Source organism: Carcharodon carcharias, chromosome 20 (assembly GCF_017639515.1).
Source record: "Carcharodon carcharias isolate sCarCar2 chromosome 20, sCarCar2.pri, whole genome shotgun sequence".
Taxonomy (NCBI): domain Eukaryota; kingdom Metazoa; phylum Chordata; class Chondrichthyes; order Lamniformes; family Lamnidae; genus Carcharodon; species Carcharodon carcharias.
In genome coordinates this window covers 10505589-10526605 of record NC_054486.1, presented here as the reverse complement: position 1 = coordinate 10526605, position 21017 = coordinate 10505589, and the positions used below count along the sequence as shown (strand labels likewise).

The 21017-nt window shown below is 44.7% G+C and overlaps 1 protein-coding gene across 2 annotated transcripts in view; it reads right to left on the bottom strand.

The window, feature by feature from the left end:
• The window catches only part of ryr3 (ryanodine receptor 3), a 349432-nt gene that overhangs the window by 218130 nt on the left and 110285 nt on the right, over positions 1-21017 (bottom strand). For both annotated transcript variants that reach the window (XM_041214540.1, XM_041214541.1), the window contains 9 exons: positions 19932-20027; positions 16918-17036; positions 12206-12339; positions 10862-11103; positions 7725-7917; positions 6440-6656; positions 3475-3579; positions 742-845; positions 548-631 (listed from right to left, as the gene is read on the bottom strand). In XM_041214540.1, coding sequence (XP_041070474.1) covers positions 548-631; positions 742-845; positions 3475-3579; positions 6440-6656; positions 7725-7917; positions 10862-11103; positions 12206-12339; positions 16918-17036; positions 19932-20027 — 1294 coding nt within the window. The remainder of the gene's footprint in view (positions 1-547; positions 632-741; positions 846-3474; positions 3580-6439; positions 6657-7724; positions 7918-10861; positions 11104-12205; positions 12340-16917; positions 17037-19931; positions 20028-21017) is intronic.

Genomic DNA, 21017 nt, shown 5'->3' with positions numbered 1-21017 from the left:
GATACACTGGCAATTCAAAAGAGATTCACTAGGCTGATTCCTGAGATGAAGGGGTGGACTTATCAAGAACGGCTAAACAGGTTAGGCCTGTAATTAGCAGAGTTTAGAAGAATGAGGGATAATCTTATTGAAATGTACAAGATTCTGGGGGGGCTCGACTGGGTAGATGTTGAGAAGATGTTTCCACTAGTGGAGGAACCTCGAACTAGGGGACATGGTTACAGAATAAGGGGACACTCATTTAATACTGAGATGCGAAGGCATTTCTTCTCTCAGAGGGTGGTGAATGTCTGGAATTCTCTATCTCACAGAGTTGTGGAGCCTAAGATCACTGAAAGTATTTAAAGAGGAGGTAGATAGATTTTTAAAATATCGGGGAGCTGAGAGCTATGAGGAGCTGGCACGAAAGAGGAGTTGAGACCTGGGGCAGATCAGCCATGATCTTATTGAATGGCAGGGCAGGCTTGAGGGGCCAAATGGCCTACTCCTGCTCCTATTTCTTATGTTCTTATGTTCTACAACATTTTCACGACTGGAAAATACTTACTTTTTGGGGAGTTTCATTCTTTGTAAGTCTTCTTCAGCTTTTGGCTTAATGTGAACAACGTGACAGCCAAAAGCCAGTAAGGTCCTGTAAAGACATTTCAATCAACCCCTTAAATTCATCAACCACAAAATGGAAATACAGAGCAAGGTGACGAAATGAAATATTTACATACTGAACAAGGTTTTGGAACCTACTTTAAAGTTTCAAGGGACATTTGTAAATTGTAGTTTCTCTCTTGTTCTGGTAGTTTATCAAAATTCACCAAACAAGGGTGCTGCCTCTTGTTATCATCTCGTACCTGAAGAGGGAACATAGGCAGTTAGGCAAAGAGAACACAGTGGGCTGGATTATACCCTCCCCCACCGGAGGGTTTGAAGGCAGGTGGTCAGGTAAAATCCAACGGGTGCTAGCCTACCCACCCACCTCTGCCCCCCTACTGAAGCCAAATGGGGGACGGAGGGGCCACTGGGTGACTTGCCCGCCCTTCAGCCTATCGAGGCCCTTAAGTGGCCACTTAAAGGCCTTGTCCCACCGCCATGTGAAAAATACCCCCAGCAGGGGGAGGCCCATGCCAATCAGGAAGATGTGTGGGCTGGTGTTGGGCAAGTTGAGGGGGTTCTTCCGGGCCCATCAGAGATCCTCCCACCACAAGATTATCCCCCACTTTAACCCTCCCCCGGCCTCTTGAACCTGGCCCCCCCGCCCCCCACAATTCCCTCACCTGCCAACCTGGCTTTGGCGAGTCCCCTGCCTAACTGGGCTCCTCGACATGGTGGGACTACTTGTGCTCCCAGCAGTGGCCACTGCTCCAGGCTACTCATCCGATCGGTGCAGCAGCTCTCTAAGGCAGGTTTCCTCTCAGGAGAGGGGAAGGAAGTCCCACCCTCTAACCACAATGCTAACTGCAACGCAGTTCCCAGCATTAAACGGCTATGGGGCAGCCATCAGGATCGTGCACGGGCTCCTCCCTGACTTTTTAGCCTGCAGGAGGGGACTAAGGCATCTTGTTACGTGCAGCTCAATGGGTCATAACTTGCTGCAGGAGTGAATCTAATAGCATTTGCCTTTAGTTAGACTTGGTCTTGCCCATTAAATCTGAACAGTATTTCTAGTTGCAGGGAGTGCAAGCTGTTAACAGAGAGATGGAAACAGGCCATTGAGCCCTGAGTGAAAAGGGCTAGCAGCTGTGCATCTCCTTAACCAATCAGACTTAAGGACTCTGAAATAAGCAATGCAAGGTTGAGAAGGGAGTGTAAATTAGAGTGAGTGAATTCAATATCATTTCAGGCACAGAAAGAGAAATAAACTGAGGGAAAAACAAGTTTTGTTCTTATTTTAGGGTTTTTAACCAGTGTCTCTGCTTAATTGAAAAGTTTTTAAATTAAACTGCCCAGGTCTAAAATTCTGGGAGTCTCTCTCCATTAGCAGCATCTCAGCGACCTAGAACTGGTCCAAGGGGGATGGGCACATTTGCGTGGTCAGGATAGCTCATCGTCAATGTAAGGTGAGACAGGTCACCAAGGTACCTACTAGGATGAAGGATACAGGCAAAAAATTCTTTATCTCAGAAAGGAGCCATTCTGCATCTTCAAGCAATAGTAAGTGACCCCCTCAGGGATTGATCACCTTAGCATGACTAAGGTCCTGGAGTCTTTCAAAAGGTCTCAATGGTAATAACAACCGGCCATTTAAGCTCAGGAACTCCCTCCAACTCACACACTTGACATACAGAGGGTGGGTGAAAAAGTATTGTTTCATTTCCCTCGATTTGTTTTGCACTATAAAGGAGCTTGCTTATCTTAGCTTTCTATTCTGTTGGAGGAACTACTAAAGCCTTTTCTTTTTCCTTCTTAGATACTGAAAAGCCTGCTGTATATTTCTAGCATTTTCCATTTTATTACTTTAGGTTTGACAAACGGTTTGTGTCAACGCCCCAGCTTGTCTGTGCTCCCCTTAATGCTGCCTGACCTGTTCAATGTTTCCTACATTTTCAGTTGTGGTTTCTGGTTTAAACCTCTCTCTGTCACACTATATACTTGCTGCAGTTTGCCATGGGTATCACATAACACTGGTGTCATCTCCATGAAACATGAAAAAGATTAATTGAAACTATTTGGTGGAAATGGATGAAATCTGTATATGAGAATAAATGACACCATTAAAGACATGGCTCAGCCTGATGTAACTAGAATCAATCTCAAGTTTGTACATCCGTTCAGCCAGCCCTATTTGAACTGGATAACATCATCTAAATTTTCAAATTGTAACCTTTGCCATTTATGAGTCATCAGATTGTTTCCACATTGCTTATAAATCTTACTCCACAAGCTTCCCTCGAGCATTTGTGCAGCCACACATAATTAGGACATGTTCCAGGTTAAGAGGAATAGGCAAATGTCCATTCCGATATTAAATGTCCACTCTCAGAAGCTACAAACAGAGCAAATCTTGAGTTTACTACAGCACAGAATGCTGTTACAGAATAAAATTCAGGTGCCATGTTGCAACTGGTCTCTGTTACCTAGGACGAGAGTACAATATGACAACATTATTTAATATCCACCTATTATTAATACAATGTACGAGCAAGTAAACAGTTCTTTGTAATAAAATGCAGTCTGATACCATGTAGAGTACCTTGTTTGAGTTGCAGCTATAAGCTTGCATCTCACACTGATCTAAGCAAACTAAATTGATTGTGCGCCATTTACTCTGCATTCAAAACACACAAATGATTTTAAATTAAAATTTTAGACACAGTCGGGTAGAAGTTGTGCCAGACAACGTCTGATGTGCCAGACGTGCATGCTAGAAATTTGGGTACATGCTGCACACCCATTCCGGTTGGATTCTTGCACTTCCAGCTAGCGACATTCCCTGCCGGGAGAATGGATTCCTAAAGTTACTCCGGCAAGTGACTTTCTTACCTTCCCATACGTCCAGCCAAGCTCAATTTTGTTCATTGCCCAAAGTTCATGAATGTTTTCAGCCAGTTTATTCTGTACTTTCTCAAGATGTGAAGGTAAAACAATCTGAATAAATGGAATGATTTAATGATCAATTCACAATGCTAAGCATGAACCACCAGTACATTTTCCACTTTCAGCAAGTAATTTGTTCACTCAGCCATTGCCATGTTTGGGGAAATTTATTCTTACTGACATTGCATTGAATTCAGTGTTTCTCATTTGTGGGAGAAAATTAAAGTGTTGTATGGTATAGTCCAAAAAGTCTAAAGGCGAGTGCCTCTAAAAGCTTGCGTCTTAAGGTCGTCATCAAATGTAAATATTGGGCATTGGGGTTGTGATTTGAGAATGAGGTAGGTAAGACACAAAATTCGTCTATCCATCTCATTTCCCCAATAGTAAACTGGTCAACAGTGGTTCCCACACAGCCACAAACTCTATTTGAGTGCAGGTGTCCTCTGCACACAGCAGGTAGTTGAGCGATGTTGTGAAGAAACCATATGATCCAGGCAGCCATGCCCTTCTTAAAGATGAAGTCCCTATAAAAGGGAAGTTACAGTAATGCACTGGAGGCTGCTGATTTATAGGGCGAAAACTTGTTGAGGTGTCAGGGGTCTCGCCTGCCAGCTGGAGAACCAGCCAGGCACCCGTGTTGCTTCCTTTTGGAAAGGCCCAACAAATCACAAGCCAATCAGGCAGTGGTGAGGACAGCGGTGGGCCCTCCCCTGGAATCAAGACCCCGGGGGCTTAAGTCTTGCCTACCAAGAGCTGCTGGCCAATCAGAAGCCAGCAGCTCTAGTGCTCAGCAGTGCCACTGGGGAGGCTGTGGCTTCTGCCGGAAGGACAGGCACTGGAGTTCCAGGAACACAGAGTGACCCAGGTCACAGGTAAGTAATGTGGTGATGGGGGGATGGGGATGGAGGGGGTGATGGGAGGAGATGGAGGGGGTGATGGGAGGGATGGAGGGGGTGATGGGGGTGGTCGGTGGTCTCGCAGTAGGGACTTCCAGGATTGTGGTCGGCAGCAAAGACAAAGACAGTGGAGTGGCTCTCAGCAGCACCCCCTTCCCAATGTCCAGTCCCTTGATTAAAGGCACAGAGTATCATTGAGCAAGGGACCACGCCCCATGAGGTGAAAAGCTAGCCACAGGCTTTAGCTGTCGTGCACACCTCATGGCAACAGGCCCACTTACTGCTGGCTTAATACCAGCAGTGGTGGGACGAGGCCCTTAAGTGATCATTCATTGGCCACTTAGGGCCTCAACTGGCAGTGGGTGGGAAGGACAATCATGGACCTTCTTGACCAGGACTTAATTCTGGTGGACACAGGAAGATGATGGGGTTCGGGTATGCATCATCCCACCTAATTAAATGACCATCCATCTCAAAGCTCATCGCCAAAGAGAACAGAAGATTCTTCCCGTAATCTTTTGCCGTTCAGTGGTTAGCAATGTCACACCAGGAGAAGGAGAAGAGGGCTTCCAGAAATTGTGATACCTTCCTGGACACTCAGTCTCCAGGCCAACCCTGCACAGTAAGTTGGAGCAAGTGGTGAGGGATGTGAATGTCCAGGATGTATCTCCATGGATCTGGCAGGAGTGCCGCAAAAAAATTAATGTCCTCACTCAGATGGCCAAGGTGAGTGAATGCATCCGCACATCACATCTTTCAGCCACTACACCACACACCTCTCACGCTGCTCAATGCACAACTTCCCTGTCACTCATCTAGCAATACACCAGGGCACTCATGACTCATCCCTAACGTCCTTACACTACATCCTGCACACCAACCAACGCTACCAGCTTCACACCCACCTCTCAGTGCCCTATAGGACAAGGAAGTCTTGTGGTGCAGTGGTAGCATCCCTGCCACTGGGCCACAAGCCCTGGGTTCAACTCCCACTTCAGGAGTTGATGGCTGTGGAAGGTGTGTTATAATGCAGCCAAACTGGTTGTTTGCTTTTTTAAATTATTTATTTGTTCACAGGATGTGGGCATCTCTGCCTAGGCCAGCATTTATTGCTCTTGAGAAGGTGGTGGTAAGCTGCCTTCTTGAACCTCTGTAGTCCATGTCAACCTGTAAATCCTCTCAATATGCCTATGGTAGGTGGTAAGAGTGGGAGAGTTTCATGGTCAGAACCGTGTGGTAGCTGCAACACAACAGCCTCCCCATGTTAAAAAGCTCCACTCGCAGGTTCTTGCCATAAGCGAGCGTCATCTTCACTTCGAGGGACTACCAGAGAGGGACAGATGGTGGACAGGCTTTGGTGGAGTCAGGTGGTGAGTTACTGGCTGTAAAGCTTCCAGCCTCTGACCTGCTCCTGTAGTCACAATCTTTAAATGGCTGTTAAGTATTATTGTGTTGTTTGAATAACGCTCTTCAACTCATTAGCATTGATATTCTGAGAAGACTGAAACAAACAGGACCAAGATTATGAAAGTGGGCACAAAGGATTATTTTTAAAAATCGTTAACCAAAAAGGGAAAAGTAAAGTCTCTAGAATCTTGTAATTGTTTGGCTCCATCACCAGTAATAATTAGGTCCAAACCAATCTCAGCTCCCATGGTTGAATTTACACATCCTAAACTTCTATTTGTGAACACCCATCAAATCTGGCCCCATGGTCCTGTCCCTCTGCTCTTCATAGAGCTAATGCGCTACCTGGCTTTTGTTTGAAGGGTCAGTATTTGGCTAAATGAAGGAGAATATCCAGACCAAGCACAGGGTAAGTTTGGAAGGGCTATTCTCACACTCTCAAACATCAGGCACATAAGAGACAGTCATTTATTACGGAACATTTTTCATTTGCATTTGATTTTAGTTTCTGAACCACAGGTCAGTAAGTTTTGTTTAGTTTGGTTGTTAAATCACGCAAAATTGTAATGAATTCATTCATGGCATTATATGTCCGGAGGTTTGTATACCTGGCTGGTATCTACAGGCTTGGGGATGAAGGAGGCCTGGGAAAGATGGCTTGTTGTCCCGAGTAAATCTCGAACACTATTATAATCTCTCTTGTATTCTTTGATTGGCTCCAGTCTCAGCTTCTCCTTTGGTAGCAGTGCTTCATAGCAAGGGGCATATCCCGGGGGAGGCAAGAACCTAAAATCTCCATGGTGACCGCCAATCAAAAAACGTACCCTTGGGGGAAAAAAAGACCAAGGAAAATAAAGACGAAGCACAAACATTCCTTCAAGATTGGCAATGAGAGATTCATACTGGAGTCTGTAAGTGATGGCACTTAGAAATTAGAGGGCCAAAACTTCTCTTCTCCCACCCCTCCATCCCCCCCCCCCCCCCCAGGCACTAGACCTGTGAGTGTACTAGAGGTGGGCTACACTACTGTGCATGCAGGACACTAACTTTTACTGGACTAAGGTATTTGCATGGACTGGGTGTCCTCCCAGTCTGTGCTCGGTAGAACCTGACACTGGGAACAGAACACAGGCATGAGAGGCCTGTGGCTGTGTTTCAGGACACAGCATTGCCCTGAGATCAGGCTTTGACTAATCAGGGTCAAGCTGCCTGGCTTAAAATTAAACATCGCTCGGCAGTTAACTGTCAGTCAGTGATGCACTCTCCATGACAATACCACTTGCCAACCAATCAGCACTCTCTTCACATACAGTATAAATTGTTGCTTCCCCCCTTGTATTGGTATTCTTGCAAGTGCCCTGATGAGTGCAAGAAGAAACGCTTAGACATGTCTCCTTTTTCCGAACGACTATTAAAATACGATTGTGGCTTCCAGCACCAGTGGATGCAGAGTTAACCCTGACTTCCTGGCTGGTGGACGTGGTCACTGCTGCCTGGTAAAATCCCAGCCTTTGTATATTTTCTGGTCATATGCTATACACAAATTATCTGTTTAAAACCGTTTTGATGTTTCTGCCCCATTTCAGAGGACAGACACATGACCAATACTGTTAAAATGGGAGGGAACTCTGTGCCCCCTGACACATTTGTCTTTCTCCCCTGCCCCTGCAGCATGGCAAGTGTATCGGATGCACTACGAGTGTTAGGCGGGTACCCACCACTTCAATGATACTGAGGGAAACTCTCTTGACGCTGGTAACTCTGTCTGGGCCAGTGGTGGAGGTCCTCATACATGTAGCGGAATCGCTTTGCCTGCAGATTTTACCCATAACTGTACTTTCAAAATCAAAGCAGATATTCCACACCCCGACGTGACAGAGCAGATAAACTTACTTGGCACCTGCAGAAAAGCTGACTACAGGGAAGAATAGGCCATCAGTGTTGAAGCTCTCAAACATCCCTTGCACTGGTTGTCCATTAATGCGGAAGGATATACTAGGAACACCTAAATCCAGGCAACAGCTAACAACATCGTCGGAGTTCAGTGCGTGCTGATTAGCGGATGTTACAGCTCTGGCCACTCGACCTATTACAGAGGAAAATGCACAATGCCATTGTTGATTTTGGAACATTAAGACCAACATCAAAATGTTTTATTTGGTCTATTAGGATCATTTTACTTCCACAGGAGATAGGACGCCAGGAGCAAGATCAAGGAAGTCTATCAGCAGCTCTTCTATTGTGAACATATTTCTTTTTTTTATTTATGCACAAATAAGTATTACTTTAAGAAACTAAGCCCAATTCTTTACACCAATTATGATACAGTCCTGCAAGATCGCTGTCCAGTGAAACCAGCCAAAAGAAACCAACTGTTTAAAAAATAAAACATACATTTTTTGTGCTTGTACTTTTTTTTTGTATCTGGAGGGATTTTGAGTGTCACGGGCACAATACGCCACCATAGCTGCCTGGGTACTTTGCCCAAACATACATGCCCCTGTTCCTATGACTGGAGGGCAATTGATATGAATGGAGTGGTAGTCCTTCTTATTCAGAAACGCTGTTGGCTGGTGCCCTGCTGGCAACATGTGTAAAGTCAATGATTTCCTAGATGTGTCAGAAGCCAACCCCTGCTGCAAATCATGAGCTTCCTTTTATTGATGTTTGATCAATGGGGAAAGTGATGTATTGGTTTACCCTGATGAACACAACATTGGTGTCCTGCTTAATGCAGTCATGTACTGCAGACTGCGAAATGGAGCTAAATTTCACCTTTAGCAAGGAGCCAGAGGAAATGATGGTAAGGGCTGTAGAGAGACATTGGCACGGCCAGTGCTGCAGAAGAGCAGCCTCCATTGCACTGCCCTTCAGATAGATCCCAAGAAGCGACTATTGGTTTGTTCACCCTGTGTGCTGATATCATCTTGTATGAGTATCTCCTCTTTCCTGCTATCTTTTAACAGGTGGGAAAGAAGCAATCTGGAAGCTGGAAACTCTCCTGGATCCAATTAGGTGTAGGTGAGCAGCACTTCAAATAATGCTTTGGTGGTTCTGAGAGTCCAATCCTGTTATGTTTTACTGACTGCTGACAGGATTTTTGAATGATCTCATTGGGTCCCATTTGCATGGATTCATGAGGCTCTTCTTTTCCATGGATGGGTTCATTAGCCCTGAGTCTCCCTCCTCTCCGCGCCTGTACTCAGTGCTTCTGGATACACGTCATGCTGGGCGAGCCTTAATTGGCGCCTGCTCCTGTTCAGCCCTTGCAACAGGGAGAAAATTCTCCGCTATGAAATATATGGTATTTAAAGATAATCACTTCACTTACACAGATAGTGACTATTCTAAAGAGAAATAAGTATTCATCACCGTTTCCCCTTAATAATGAATGTTTTCTTTAGTCAGTCAAAGATGATTATAGCATAACTATTATACTTTAACTTTACATACAATATCTAAATCTGCTTTAATTAATAATTGGATATTCAAACAAATTTTGATTTGAAGAAGACTGTACTCACAATCTAGTATAATTCTTTTAGAGTATCTTTTGTCTCAACTGTTAAGGGGAGTTTGTGGTAAACTCAACCCTTTGTGTCCTAAAGATGGCTGACCTATGTCTCTGTTTTTGTGTGCTGGCTTTTTTAAGACCTGGACTTTGTCTCTGTGGCTCATTGAAACAGGCTGGCATTGTCCACTGCATACCACGAGAATAATTATTTAAATAATTCTCATCACTCTTCTGCTTTAGTTGTCTTTATGTGACTCTTTGAGGGCCATTTTGTCTTTTACCATCTAATTTCGGTCACAGGTGTTTGGCTGTTTTCCAACAGTAAGGCAGTCAAGGTTCTTATTAACTCCTGCACTTCTGTGTAGCGTTTTCCACTAGCTTCTTGGCACTAGTTCAAATGCCGCATAGTGTTTTTTATTTTCTCAACTTCCACTAATTTAACTGATGTCTTAATTTCTTCATTAAACGAGTCACATTTAGGCAGAACCTTTAGCTTCAGCAAGTATATAAAACTGGTGGGATTGGATTGACTCCCTCACCTATCTCGCCAAAACTCCCTTTCCGTAGAAGGCCTTGCCTTTTGTTAAACATATTAATTTTCATCCGACACTGATCCAGTTGTGCCCATCTCTGGCTGGCACTGAGGGCAAAGTGGCAACTTCCGTTCTCCAACACAAACATAATGGTTCAAAGATTTCCCAGGGCACAATCATGGCAGAACTAGAATCCAGCCTGCTCGACTCCAACTGGAGGTCCCGTCCCATGTTCTAGGAATTTGCGTGGCCAAGCGGGATGCACCACCTTGGCAATGATGCCTCAGTGCCAACAGGATGTTAGAGCAGCGCGATGCTTCTCTGATGCTGACAAGGCCCCGTGAGCCTCTTCTGATTTTATCCTCCCAACAGAGCATGCAGGCTTCTTGGAGAAGTTAATCAATGCCCTCTAGGAATGATTAACTCTCCCCACCAAAGGTAAAGGGACTTTTTACAGTCTTGAATGGGACCCATGCTATCTCTTAGCTGGCATTAGTTCCACTCGATCCTAAGGAGGGTGTACGGGACCAAGGAAGTCCAGAACCCTCCCCCAAACGTGATCCTTTGATGTTGGGGAGGTGGGTGGTAATGACAATACCATGCTTTATTAATATTTAATAAGTCAATCTAATGAGGGCAGAATTCTGGCATATCCATGTTCCACCCCATGTTCCAGCCCCATCCTGAATGGAATGAAGTTTTCTACCTATTTTGACCCTGAGAATTTGGGAACCAATGATTTTTATTATGTAATCCGCACATTTTTTTTTTAATATAAACTATGCTGACATACGTGGAACTTAATTGTTATTAAAAAGTGTACCTGAAAGATATCAAAGACCTTTCTGCTTATCAAAGCCAAACATGTTAAATCAACTAACAAGCATACTTCATATCAAAGTGACGAAGGAAATATTTTTTATGAATAATATTAGCATTTGTTTTTAATATAGCCAAGGTGTTTTTTTTTTGCAGTTACAAACCTGACCACAAGTGAAGTCCATCAAATCCATAGGAATACATGTCGTCTCCCACTCCGTTACCTCCCCAGCCTTCCCCACCCCCAGGGTAGGGAGCATATCCCTTCATAGATGCCCAGCCAACACGCAGGTGAATGGGATCTGCAGTCAAAAAGTGATTGACCCGATCAACGACCATCTCATAATACCATTTCTTGTACTGGGCTGATCCTTCACTAGTTCCCAAGAAAATGTTAGGCCTTATGCTGTAAGAAATAAGAATAATCAGTATAAAATGATTATTGATATTCTATCTATTTAAAGACCTTTATGAACCGATAGATAAGATGCAAAGATAAATTTTAAATGTTCCCTTCCCATCGTTTTTTAATAAAAAAAGTATATTATCATTAAGCAGCTCATCCATTTTCAGAGTATCCTAAGTCTGACTTAAAAGCTTGCCTGTTCAACATGGACTGGCTGGGTGGGTGGTTAATACTCCTCTCTGCTATGCATGCCAAGGAGGCCTTTAGAGATTATACCCGCAAAAATCTACCACTCTGGGGATGGTGGCAGATGGGGAGTTTGACTGGGATGGTACACCTATCACACTGTAACACAGGTGTCCTAAGGCAAGCTTAGGGAGGATAGAAATCTTCCGTGGAGCAGAAGGTCATGGGAGGAGAGGGTAAGGGAGAGGAAGGAGGATCAGCTCCTTCACTCCTTCTGTTGAAAAGTGGCTGGGCCAAAAACATCTTTGACTCAGGATCCATCCTAGAGCTGTGCCCTGGCCTGGGTCAGAATTTAATGTTGTAACTGCCTGTATCATTTTCATTAATTCCATTCTGATCAAAGTTCACAACTGATTATCATCTGAATTCAGCAAAAGTCTGTGGAGGTGAATGGTCCAGATGAGTACAGAAAAACACAGCAAAAAAACACTTGACCATCATTTGCGCATTAAATTATGAGGACCCTAGATACAGCGACTAGGAAGGATCTATTTCCTTTAGCAGAGAGGTCAATATCCAAAGAACTTGGATTGAAAGTAATTGGTAGAAGGATTAGTGGGGAGTTAAAGGGGTATTTCTTTCTCACAGAGGGCGGTGTGCGTTTAGAACTCACTGCCTGAAAGGGTGGGAGAGGCAGAAACTCTAACTGCGTTTAAAAAATACACTTGGGTAGGCACTTGAGCTGCGCCAGTGTACAGGACCACGGACCAAGAGTTGGAACGTGGAATGAGGCTGCGTCGCTCGATCCAGCACAGGCACAATGGACCGAACTACCTCCTTCTGCACCTTAAATTTCTATGATTCTATGACTATCAGTTTTTTTCGGTTAAAGGTGAACTAAAGTAATTGGCATTACCTTGTTACATTGTTAACTAATCGAGTTTGCAGCAGTAAATCACGACGAGGTAGTAGAATATCACAGATCAGATTTTGATTAGCTCGTATAGCAACACCATTGCACACACATAGGGAAGACAGCAGGTCCAGCACCTAGGTACAGTCATACACATGTCATGATCTAAACAACATGAGATAATAAAGTTGAATAATGCCTATATTTATCACAGAACTGTTATAGGAAAGAAATGACAGGTAGGTAGCTTGGTGCACTACACACTACGAATGTATCACTCATACATCTGGGTCTGGGCCTTAAATGATTTTGAACCATTGCTCCAATTATTTGTCAGTTTTCTGAAGCAGAGAAGAAACATCCTGAGGTTGAGTGTAACCCACCCCACCTAGTGGGAATGGGGCTGGGGGCCAGGGGGGGTGGGGGGGGGGGGGGGGGGGGGTGGGGTGGTGGTGGTGGAGCTTTCAAATAGAGTGCACTGCCCTGTTCCCATTGGAATCTCACTCAGCACCTCCCCATGGTTAACTGGTTGAGGTTCCGGTCAGGAGCCCCATGAGTTAGTGCAAATCAAGGGTCTGGTTATCCCAATGGGACCCTGGTTTACAGTTTAACCCGGATTCAAGCAGGGAAGTAGCTGCAGGTTTCCTGCCAGGTGAAGGCGGGTCAGCAGCTGTTGAGAAGGGCGAAGGGGATCTCCGAGGTCCCCCCAAGGCCCAAAGGGTAGCTGGCAGTCCACCAGCTGTTGTATCCCTCCTGTTTTGGGATGGGCAGCTGACTGGCTGCATGGGAGACGAGGAACTTAGAATAAGGTGAGCCTCAAATTTAGGCCTGAAAACACATTTTGCACTGGTCCTGCCCTCCCCCGCCCGCTGTAAACCTACTGGGGTTAAAATTGAATCGCTGCCTCTGTTATGCTTTTCTTGTCCTTGTGCTTACTAAATAGATAAACATCAAAGCATCAACCACTTGTAAGGGATTGGTTAACGCAAAAACACGTAGGTTGATTTATTAAGGATTCGAGAAGTTGGCAGCAGTATTTGGAGAGCTTGTACACATATCTGAGTCGGCAGCTTCCTCAGAACTAAGTCTGGTTCACATGATACATTACATCATTTCCCCTTTAGTCATATATGCAGAAAGCATAACCACACCCACTTAAAGGTGTACCAAAACAACCTCCATGGGGTAAAGTTGGTAGGGAGATCGGTCACATCCAGCTATTTATTTTTCCTATTGGCTGATACAGAGGGGCAATAAAATGTCCAACCCTCCCACCTGAAGAGGAATGGGGGGAGGAGAGGGGAGGGTGGGGGGAGAGGGAGGGGGTGTGAAGGGTGGGGGAGAGGGAGGGGGGGTGGGGGAGGAGGGAGGGTGGGGGGAGGGGTGAGGGAGGGATGGTGGGAGAAGGGGGGGGAGGGGAATGGGAGGAGGGAGGGTGGGAGGGGGGATGAAGAAGAATCAGAAAGCTATAAAGAAGTGGATGAAGTGAAACTGGGCAGTGCTACTGGGTTAAAAGCTGCCCTTTCACTGCTGGGGATTGGGGATAGGGTTTAAAATGAGCCAAGAGCTGCTGGAGCAGGGTGCTGTATGAAATGGGATAAGCCCACGGCACAAAACCACACTTAGAGCAGAATTTTCAGGTCGTCGGGCAGGAATGTTTCACTCACACATCCAGATCTGGGCCTTAAGTGATTTTGAGCCACAGTTAAATTGCTCCGGCCAGCCAGTGTGTAAGGTGTGCCGAGAAGCTCAGGGCTGCCGGGGTGGGGCCGGGAGGAGGCGAGTGCATGTGTCGGGGATCACGCGCTGAAAGCTTCCTGAAGGCAGAGAGCTGAAGAACTTTAAAATCAAGAATAAAGGTTTTGAAAACGTGAGAAACATGTCCCCGTATAGGACTCACACACATGAACAAAGACGTAGCGAAAATTCTGTCAAGGCATTTTTTAAAAAAAATTAACGTTGGAAGCCTCACCCCAACCATAAGGTTGGACGGGCAGCAAAAAATACCTTTTAATTAATTGATTAATGGCCTTAATAGGCCTCTTAATACTCAGCAGGCGCACTGCCGACTCTCGCACCCACCCGCCAACCGACATATCGCACGAACGCGCAACGACGTCAGGACCCTCACCCGACATCATCACGCGCTATTTCACGCCTGATTGGGGGGGTCCAGCGGCGCGCCCGCCCACGAGGCATAAAATTCCGCCCTTAATTCCACATCCGTCAGCGATCTCGAAGTCGAGGAGGCCAGAGGATGGCTGCAGTGGGGGTGGGAAAAATTGGCAGAGCGGTGCAGTCCGGCCTAGCCAGCGACGCCCACGTCCCGTGAACAAATTGAAAGAAAAAAAAAGTCACGAGCTGCTCTCTTGCGTTTGGTGTTGAGGGTGGCGGCAGGGAACTGGGGGCTTTATTCCGAATTTTGCTTTGCCACGCCTGACGTGGGAGTGCTTGACATGGGATGGGTTTCATTCGTCCACACTAACATTTCTCACCCTCATAAGCATAAAAAAGCGGATATGTGTTGGAGACATCCGGAAAGTTATTTCAAAAGTACATCAAGAAGACAAAAGTTTTTTTTAAAAAATCACAAACATTCCAACTTGGAACTGTTACCAGAGAAAACTGCTCAGTGAACAAAACCATTTTTAATTTGTCTTGCAATTTCCATCTTTATAACTGATCTGCAGAACATAGAGGACTTATGGTATTTAAAGAATCAATATATAACATGGCTGATAATCAAGATATTAACAAGTTAAAATAATAATCAAATTTATTAAAATTTATAATCCAATTTATTAAGTACAACGGTTGCAATTACAGTAGGAGATTTTGTTTTAGAAAACGTGCAAGGGTTCCAATTGGGTGACATTTCAAGCAGTTCATTCTTGTCTGTTTTTTTAAAGGCATATTTATTTTAGACTTCAAATGTAAAGAATTAAATATTGCCTTGGGAAAAAAAAGTGCCATTTAATATCACCTAGACAAGGAATGTGCAATCCCTTACATTAAAAGATTTCAAAGCGGGTACAGCCATTTCGTTTGATCATCTCTAGATCTTATGCGCGGAGCTTTATGGCCCCCATTGTGTTGGGGGCGGGACCGGAAGATCCTGCCAATGGGATGGGCTGTAAAAATTCCACCCTGTATTTTATAGGATGGTGTTTAAGAAGTTCTCCTCCTGACACCGTGGGACTCCTCACTTTAAGCTGCTGGAGATCTGCAAGTTACTTCAGCCTCAAAAACCTATGGGTCTTTTCTTCCTGTTTGAGGGATGGAAAGTGCCCACCGCCGTCCTCCATCCCTAACTTGACCTGGGTTTTGATGGAAAACAACCATGAAACTTGGGGGCTCACCAGGAGCAGGGAGAAGCAGGCATTACGGTGACAACCACTCTCCCTAAGTTGGCGGCCCTGGCAAACAGAATTGTTTCTGAGGCCCCCTTACAATGGGGCCGATCCTCCCACAATGCTGGTCTCTGCGGTGCTCTGGGCCAGGATGTAAGCCGGGGCCCACAGGTCTGCCCACATCCGCTATGCCAAGGGCCAGCACACCTCATTGAGTTTGGCAGACCGGTTTTTCCATGAAAACTAGGCTGATGACAAGGAAACGGGCATTTCATCCCAGGACCAAGAGTCAAGCTCGTGGCCAAAGGGAGGAGGTTCCACCCTCCTTAAATTAGTAATGGAAGTCAGGAGCCCACTTACCCGGAAGTGAACAGATAGGTTGTGGATTGATGGCCCTCAGGTTTACAGTCATTTCAAATTTTATTATTACATATGGTAATTTGAAAAGTCATTGAAATTTTTCCACTGAGAGGGCTTTATAAAAGCGGACTGAGATGCCTGGTGACATCCTGTACGTTTTATTTAGAAACAAAATTATTTCAAAATGATGTTGGTGATGCACAGTTCAACCAAATTCTTCAACACTACAGGGCGGTGGAATAAAATTCATTCTGGCGTACGCTCAATTGTATCTCCAGCAGGCCTGCCAGAAACTAGGCCATGACTTAAGATGCAGCAGGTTCTGACCTTGTGCCAAAATTTCCTGTTGGAGTGAAGCTCAGATGAAGTAATGTTAAACTTGGGAGAGCCAAGAGCTGGAGCGTGGACTCCAAGTGTCCTAAGCCTTCATTAGGTTCTGGTGTCTGGTCAGTTGAGGAATGTTTCCTCAATATGGATTGGAATGGGTCCTACTGGGAGGTTCAGGCTAGAACAACAGCTAGACCACCCCCCCCCCCAACCACCACAATGAGGAGGATACATTTTTACTAAATTATTTTTCAATGGGAAAATGCTTCCTGGAACCTCAACACTATTCTCCTGGACTGACACCATTGCCACAATTTATATGCTTATTGGCATGCCCAACATTCGTTCCATCAGGTCAGTTTTTGGCAAGACCTCAATCACAGTTGACTTTCCAGCCAATCAGCAACCTGTTGCTCCCTTTGAAATTTAGCATTCTTGCCCCTGTCCTGATGAGTGCAAGATGAAAAGATTTGACAGCATGTCTCTTTTTTCAGCAATAATTAATTAAGTCATTTAGACATCATGACCTTTTTTTTGTCTTTAGAGGCAGTTTATGAGAGTTAGCCGTGGTAAATTATTTATTTTACATTCTTTTATTGTTAAGTTTGGACTTTCAACATGCATTTTCTATGCAGTATTTTGCTTTTATCTTTGCATTTTCTACCACCTTGTACACACCTTGTGGTTGCGTCCGTGTTTATCCAATAATGAAATAATGGATTTGATATGCCCTTCTTTAATCACATTGAGGGCTTCAGGACTTTCAATCAAGATGCAATGCAACACCTCGAGGATACCTGTGTCAAAAAATACAAACCAAAATTGTATGAGAATATCAGACATTCAGCAGTGACATTGCAAATCTCCATGTACCACTCAACATTCTGAAACGTAGATGTAATCCATTTACAAAATTATCGCTGATCATTTTCTTCTCCCCGGTTTATGTTGCCTGGGAGAATTTTTAAAAAAGCTAAGCTTGAATGCTCTTTCATTTATTTACAAAATTAACTTTTTGCATAGATGAGCAATTTGCAATTATTGTAGAATTATTTTTTGATTGCTAACTAAGTAACCACCTCTTTTGTTTTTGGTGGTTTTGTTTGACGTCTTCCCGCCCTTTTCAGTATCATGGGGCCTTCAATATCCCCCTGGGCCACCAGCGTTGGCAGATAGGGCCACCCTAAGGGCAACGCCTCGAACAACACAACATTCCCTCGAGTCCTGGAGCGGAACTCGAACTTTTCTTTTAGTCAGCTGAGAGACCCACATGGGGAAACGTTCATTTTCATTCACAGGACTTGCATTAGCAAGACCCTAAAATATCATACAGATGAAAGCAGAAAAATATTACATTGGCCGGAATTTTCCAGCCCCTCACGCCGGTGGGATTGGATGTGAACAGAGATTTCAATGGCTTGCCGATGCTGGAAAATTCCGGCCAATGTCACGAACGTACAGGCTTGCAAACAGGTCACTCTTGTTCAATATTTCTGACATTTACCTTAAAGCTTTGCATTGCGTCTCCTCCATTCACACATCCATCTCAGGTACGAGCCCCACCCCGACCCTGTGTTTTATATCGTGAATGTAATATTTGCAACAAAAACAGAAAATGCTGGAAAAACTCGGCGAGTCTAACAGCATCTGTGCAGTGAGAAACAGAGGCCTGAATTTCTCAGACAGCGGGAGCCTGCGATCAGCTCCCCGCCACCTTGTTACACGGGCGGGGCAATTAAGGCCCCCCCCCAGCGTATTATGCGAGCCGTAGCGCTCAGCGCTCCCTGTGTGGGCAGGGGGAGGGGTGAGGAGGGAGAGTCAGGGCCAGTGCTCTTTCGCGAATGCGCATGAAAGAGCGCCTCAATCTCCCTGAGGCAGCTCCAGGAGATTGGAGTGCTTTTGAAATAAATAAATAATTGGTTTCAAAAATTAATTAAACATGTACCCGCATGTGACTGTGTCACATGAGATGGGATATGTTTTTATAATGCAGAAAAAACTTTTATTTCAGTGGTAAAAGCTTTAGGAAACCTCATCCCGCTCGTGGATGAGGTTTCCTAAAAAACGTAAAGGCCGCTTGGCCTTTGTGCCTGTCCGCCAACCTGGACGAGCAGCGTAAACGAATACGTTAATTGATTTGTTAAAGGCCTTAATAGGGCACGTAGCCGACTCCGGCGCACGCCCGCCAAATGGAATATCGTGAGACAGCACGATGACGTTGGGATACACGCCCGATGTTATCGAGTGTCATTTTTCACACCAGCGTGTCAGACCCACCCCCTTATGCCAACTGAAATATTCAGACCAGAGTTAACGTTTCGAGTCCGTATGACCCTTCTTCATATGTCTGATCTTCTTCAGTCATACAGACTCTGAACGTTAACTCTGTCTCTCCATCCACAGAGGCTGTTAGTCCTGCTGCGTTTTTCCAGCATTTTCAGTTTTTGTTTCAGATTTCCAGCATCCGCAGTATTTTGCTTTTATCTTATGTAATATTTGCACTTTGTTTGGTACCATTTATCCAATTTTTGACACATTCATTTTTATGCCTCAAGTTACTCAAATTTAGAGCCTTTTAACAGGCCTCAGCAGGATTCGCACCAGCTCTCATCTTAAGGTTCCCAAGCCTCGTGAGTTTGACTGGAGTCTCCCAAAATCAAAGGCTCCTTTCCTGAAGCTGCCGGAAGCTCAGGAGAGAAGGTTTCTATACCGCCAGTTTGCACGTGAGTGTTGGAACTTTGGTGTATCAAGGCAAATGAACTAATGGATAGTCCTCGACCTCCTCTTCAGTTTAAATTCAGCTGCCAGTTACATGAGGCTCCCCGCCCCACTACCCACCTGTGTAATTTCCCATCTCCGGCCAAGTGATGACACTCCCACTGCCGCAGTGAGTGGGATCAATCGATGTCAGAAGTCAGTGGGAGCTCAGGGGTCTAGGTGGAGGCGGGGAGTGTTCTGGGTAAGATAGAGACTGGGGAATGGGGTGCATGGAGAGAGATGGGGAATGGGGTTCGGAGAGATGGAGATTGGGGAATGGGGTCTCGGAGAGAGATGGAGATTGCAGAATGGAATCTCAGGGAGAGAGATGAAGATTGGAGAATGGGGTCTCCAAGAGAGGTGGAGATTAGGGAATGGGGTCTCCAAGAGAGATGGAGATTGGGGAATGGGGTCTTGGAGAAAGATGGAGATTGGGGAATGGGGTCTTGGAGAGAGATGGAGATTGCGGAATGGGATCCCAGAGAGCGAGATAGAGATTGAGGAACAGGATCTCAGAGAGAGGTCAAAACACCACATGATCATACCTTCAGATATGCGTCCAACCAGAGTTGGCCACTCTATCTAAGCTGGCCTGAGCTCAACTGAGGCCTTGGAAGAATGCACAGTGTGAAATTGCACAGGTAACCTGGTAACTCCCTGACACTCCCTGTCAACAGTAGGGCAGGTGTGGGAAGATCTGACTTTGTTGCTCCTTCTCCACCCCACTAGAAAATAGCTACAGTGGAAAACATTCAGGCAGAATCCCAGCTGAAGGCAGCTCTGCCTATTCTCAACCCTGGGTTGGACTACTATTTCAGCAAGCACATTATTAAAGTGGAATTACACTCATATTTTCTTCTTAAATATTGTTCCTAAAATTGCTATTGGAGTACAATAGTGTCTCTGTTTCATACCCAAATAAAAAGCTACGTTACCTGACGAAGATTCCAATCTGTCTAATTTACTGACCAACCAGTCCAGGTTTTTCGCAAACTTGGCACAGTTGCTACGGTTACCACGTATCAGAGCAGCTGGAGAGATTAAGCAGAATATAAAAATGGACTCGTGAACTAAAGTACCCTTCAAAAGTTCATAACAACACTACAACAAGCTATATCAAATTGAATAAAATGTACAACACAGAAACACATCATTTGACCCAAATGGCCTTTCCTGGTGTTTATGTTCCATCCAGGCCTCCTCCCGCTCTACTTCATTTAACCCTATCAGCATATTCTCTTAAGCCTTTCTCCCTCATTCGTTTATCTAGCTTTCCCCTAAATGCACCTATGCTATTCGCCTCAGCTATATCTTGTGGTAGCAAAATCCACACTCGTCCTACTCTGGGTGAAGAAGTTTTTCTGAAATCCCCTATTGGATTTATTGAGTGACCATTATGGCCTCTTGTTTTGGTCTATCCTTATCTTTCTCTTTTGTGGAGTAAAGAGCCCTAACCTGCTCAGTGTTTCTGAAAAGGTTTAACCTCTCTGTTCACACGCCTTCATTATAAATCATGCGTGCACTTTCTCCAGTGCTTCTGCATCATTTTTATAACATGGAGACCGGACTTAAAAGTGGCCAAGGGAGGTTCGATACAAGTTGAACAGAACTTCAGAACTTTTCAATTCTATCCCCCTAGGAATGAAGCCTGCTCTTTATTTGTTTTTTTATAAATGACCTTATTAACTTGGTGGCTCTTTTCATTCTTTGTGTATTTGTACCCCGAGTTCGCTTTCAACCTCTACCCAATTTAGGTCTTTCTTTTCCAAGAAGTGTTTTCCCTCATTATTCCTACCAAAGTACATCATCTCACGCTTACTTATTTTGAAATTAATTTGTCAATTATTTGCTCATACAGCAATTTATTAATATCTTCTTGTATTTTCTTGTAGTCTTTCTTAGTATTAACTTTATTAACTTTGTATTAGCTACATCCCCACCTGGGTATTTGATTCAGTTATGTGAAAGAAAAATTTATTCACCAACTATAAACTGACTCCTTAAGTTAATTAATTTGAAGC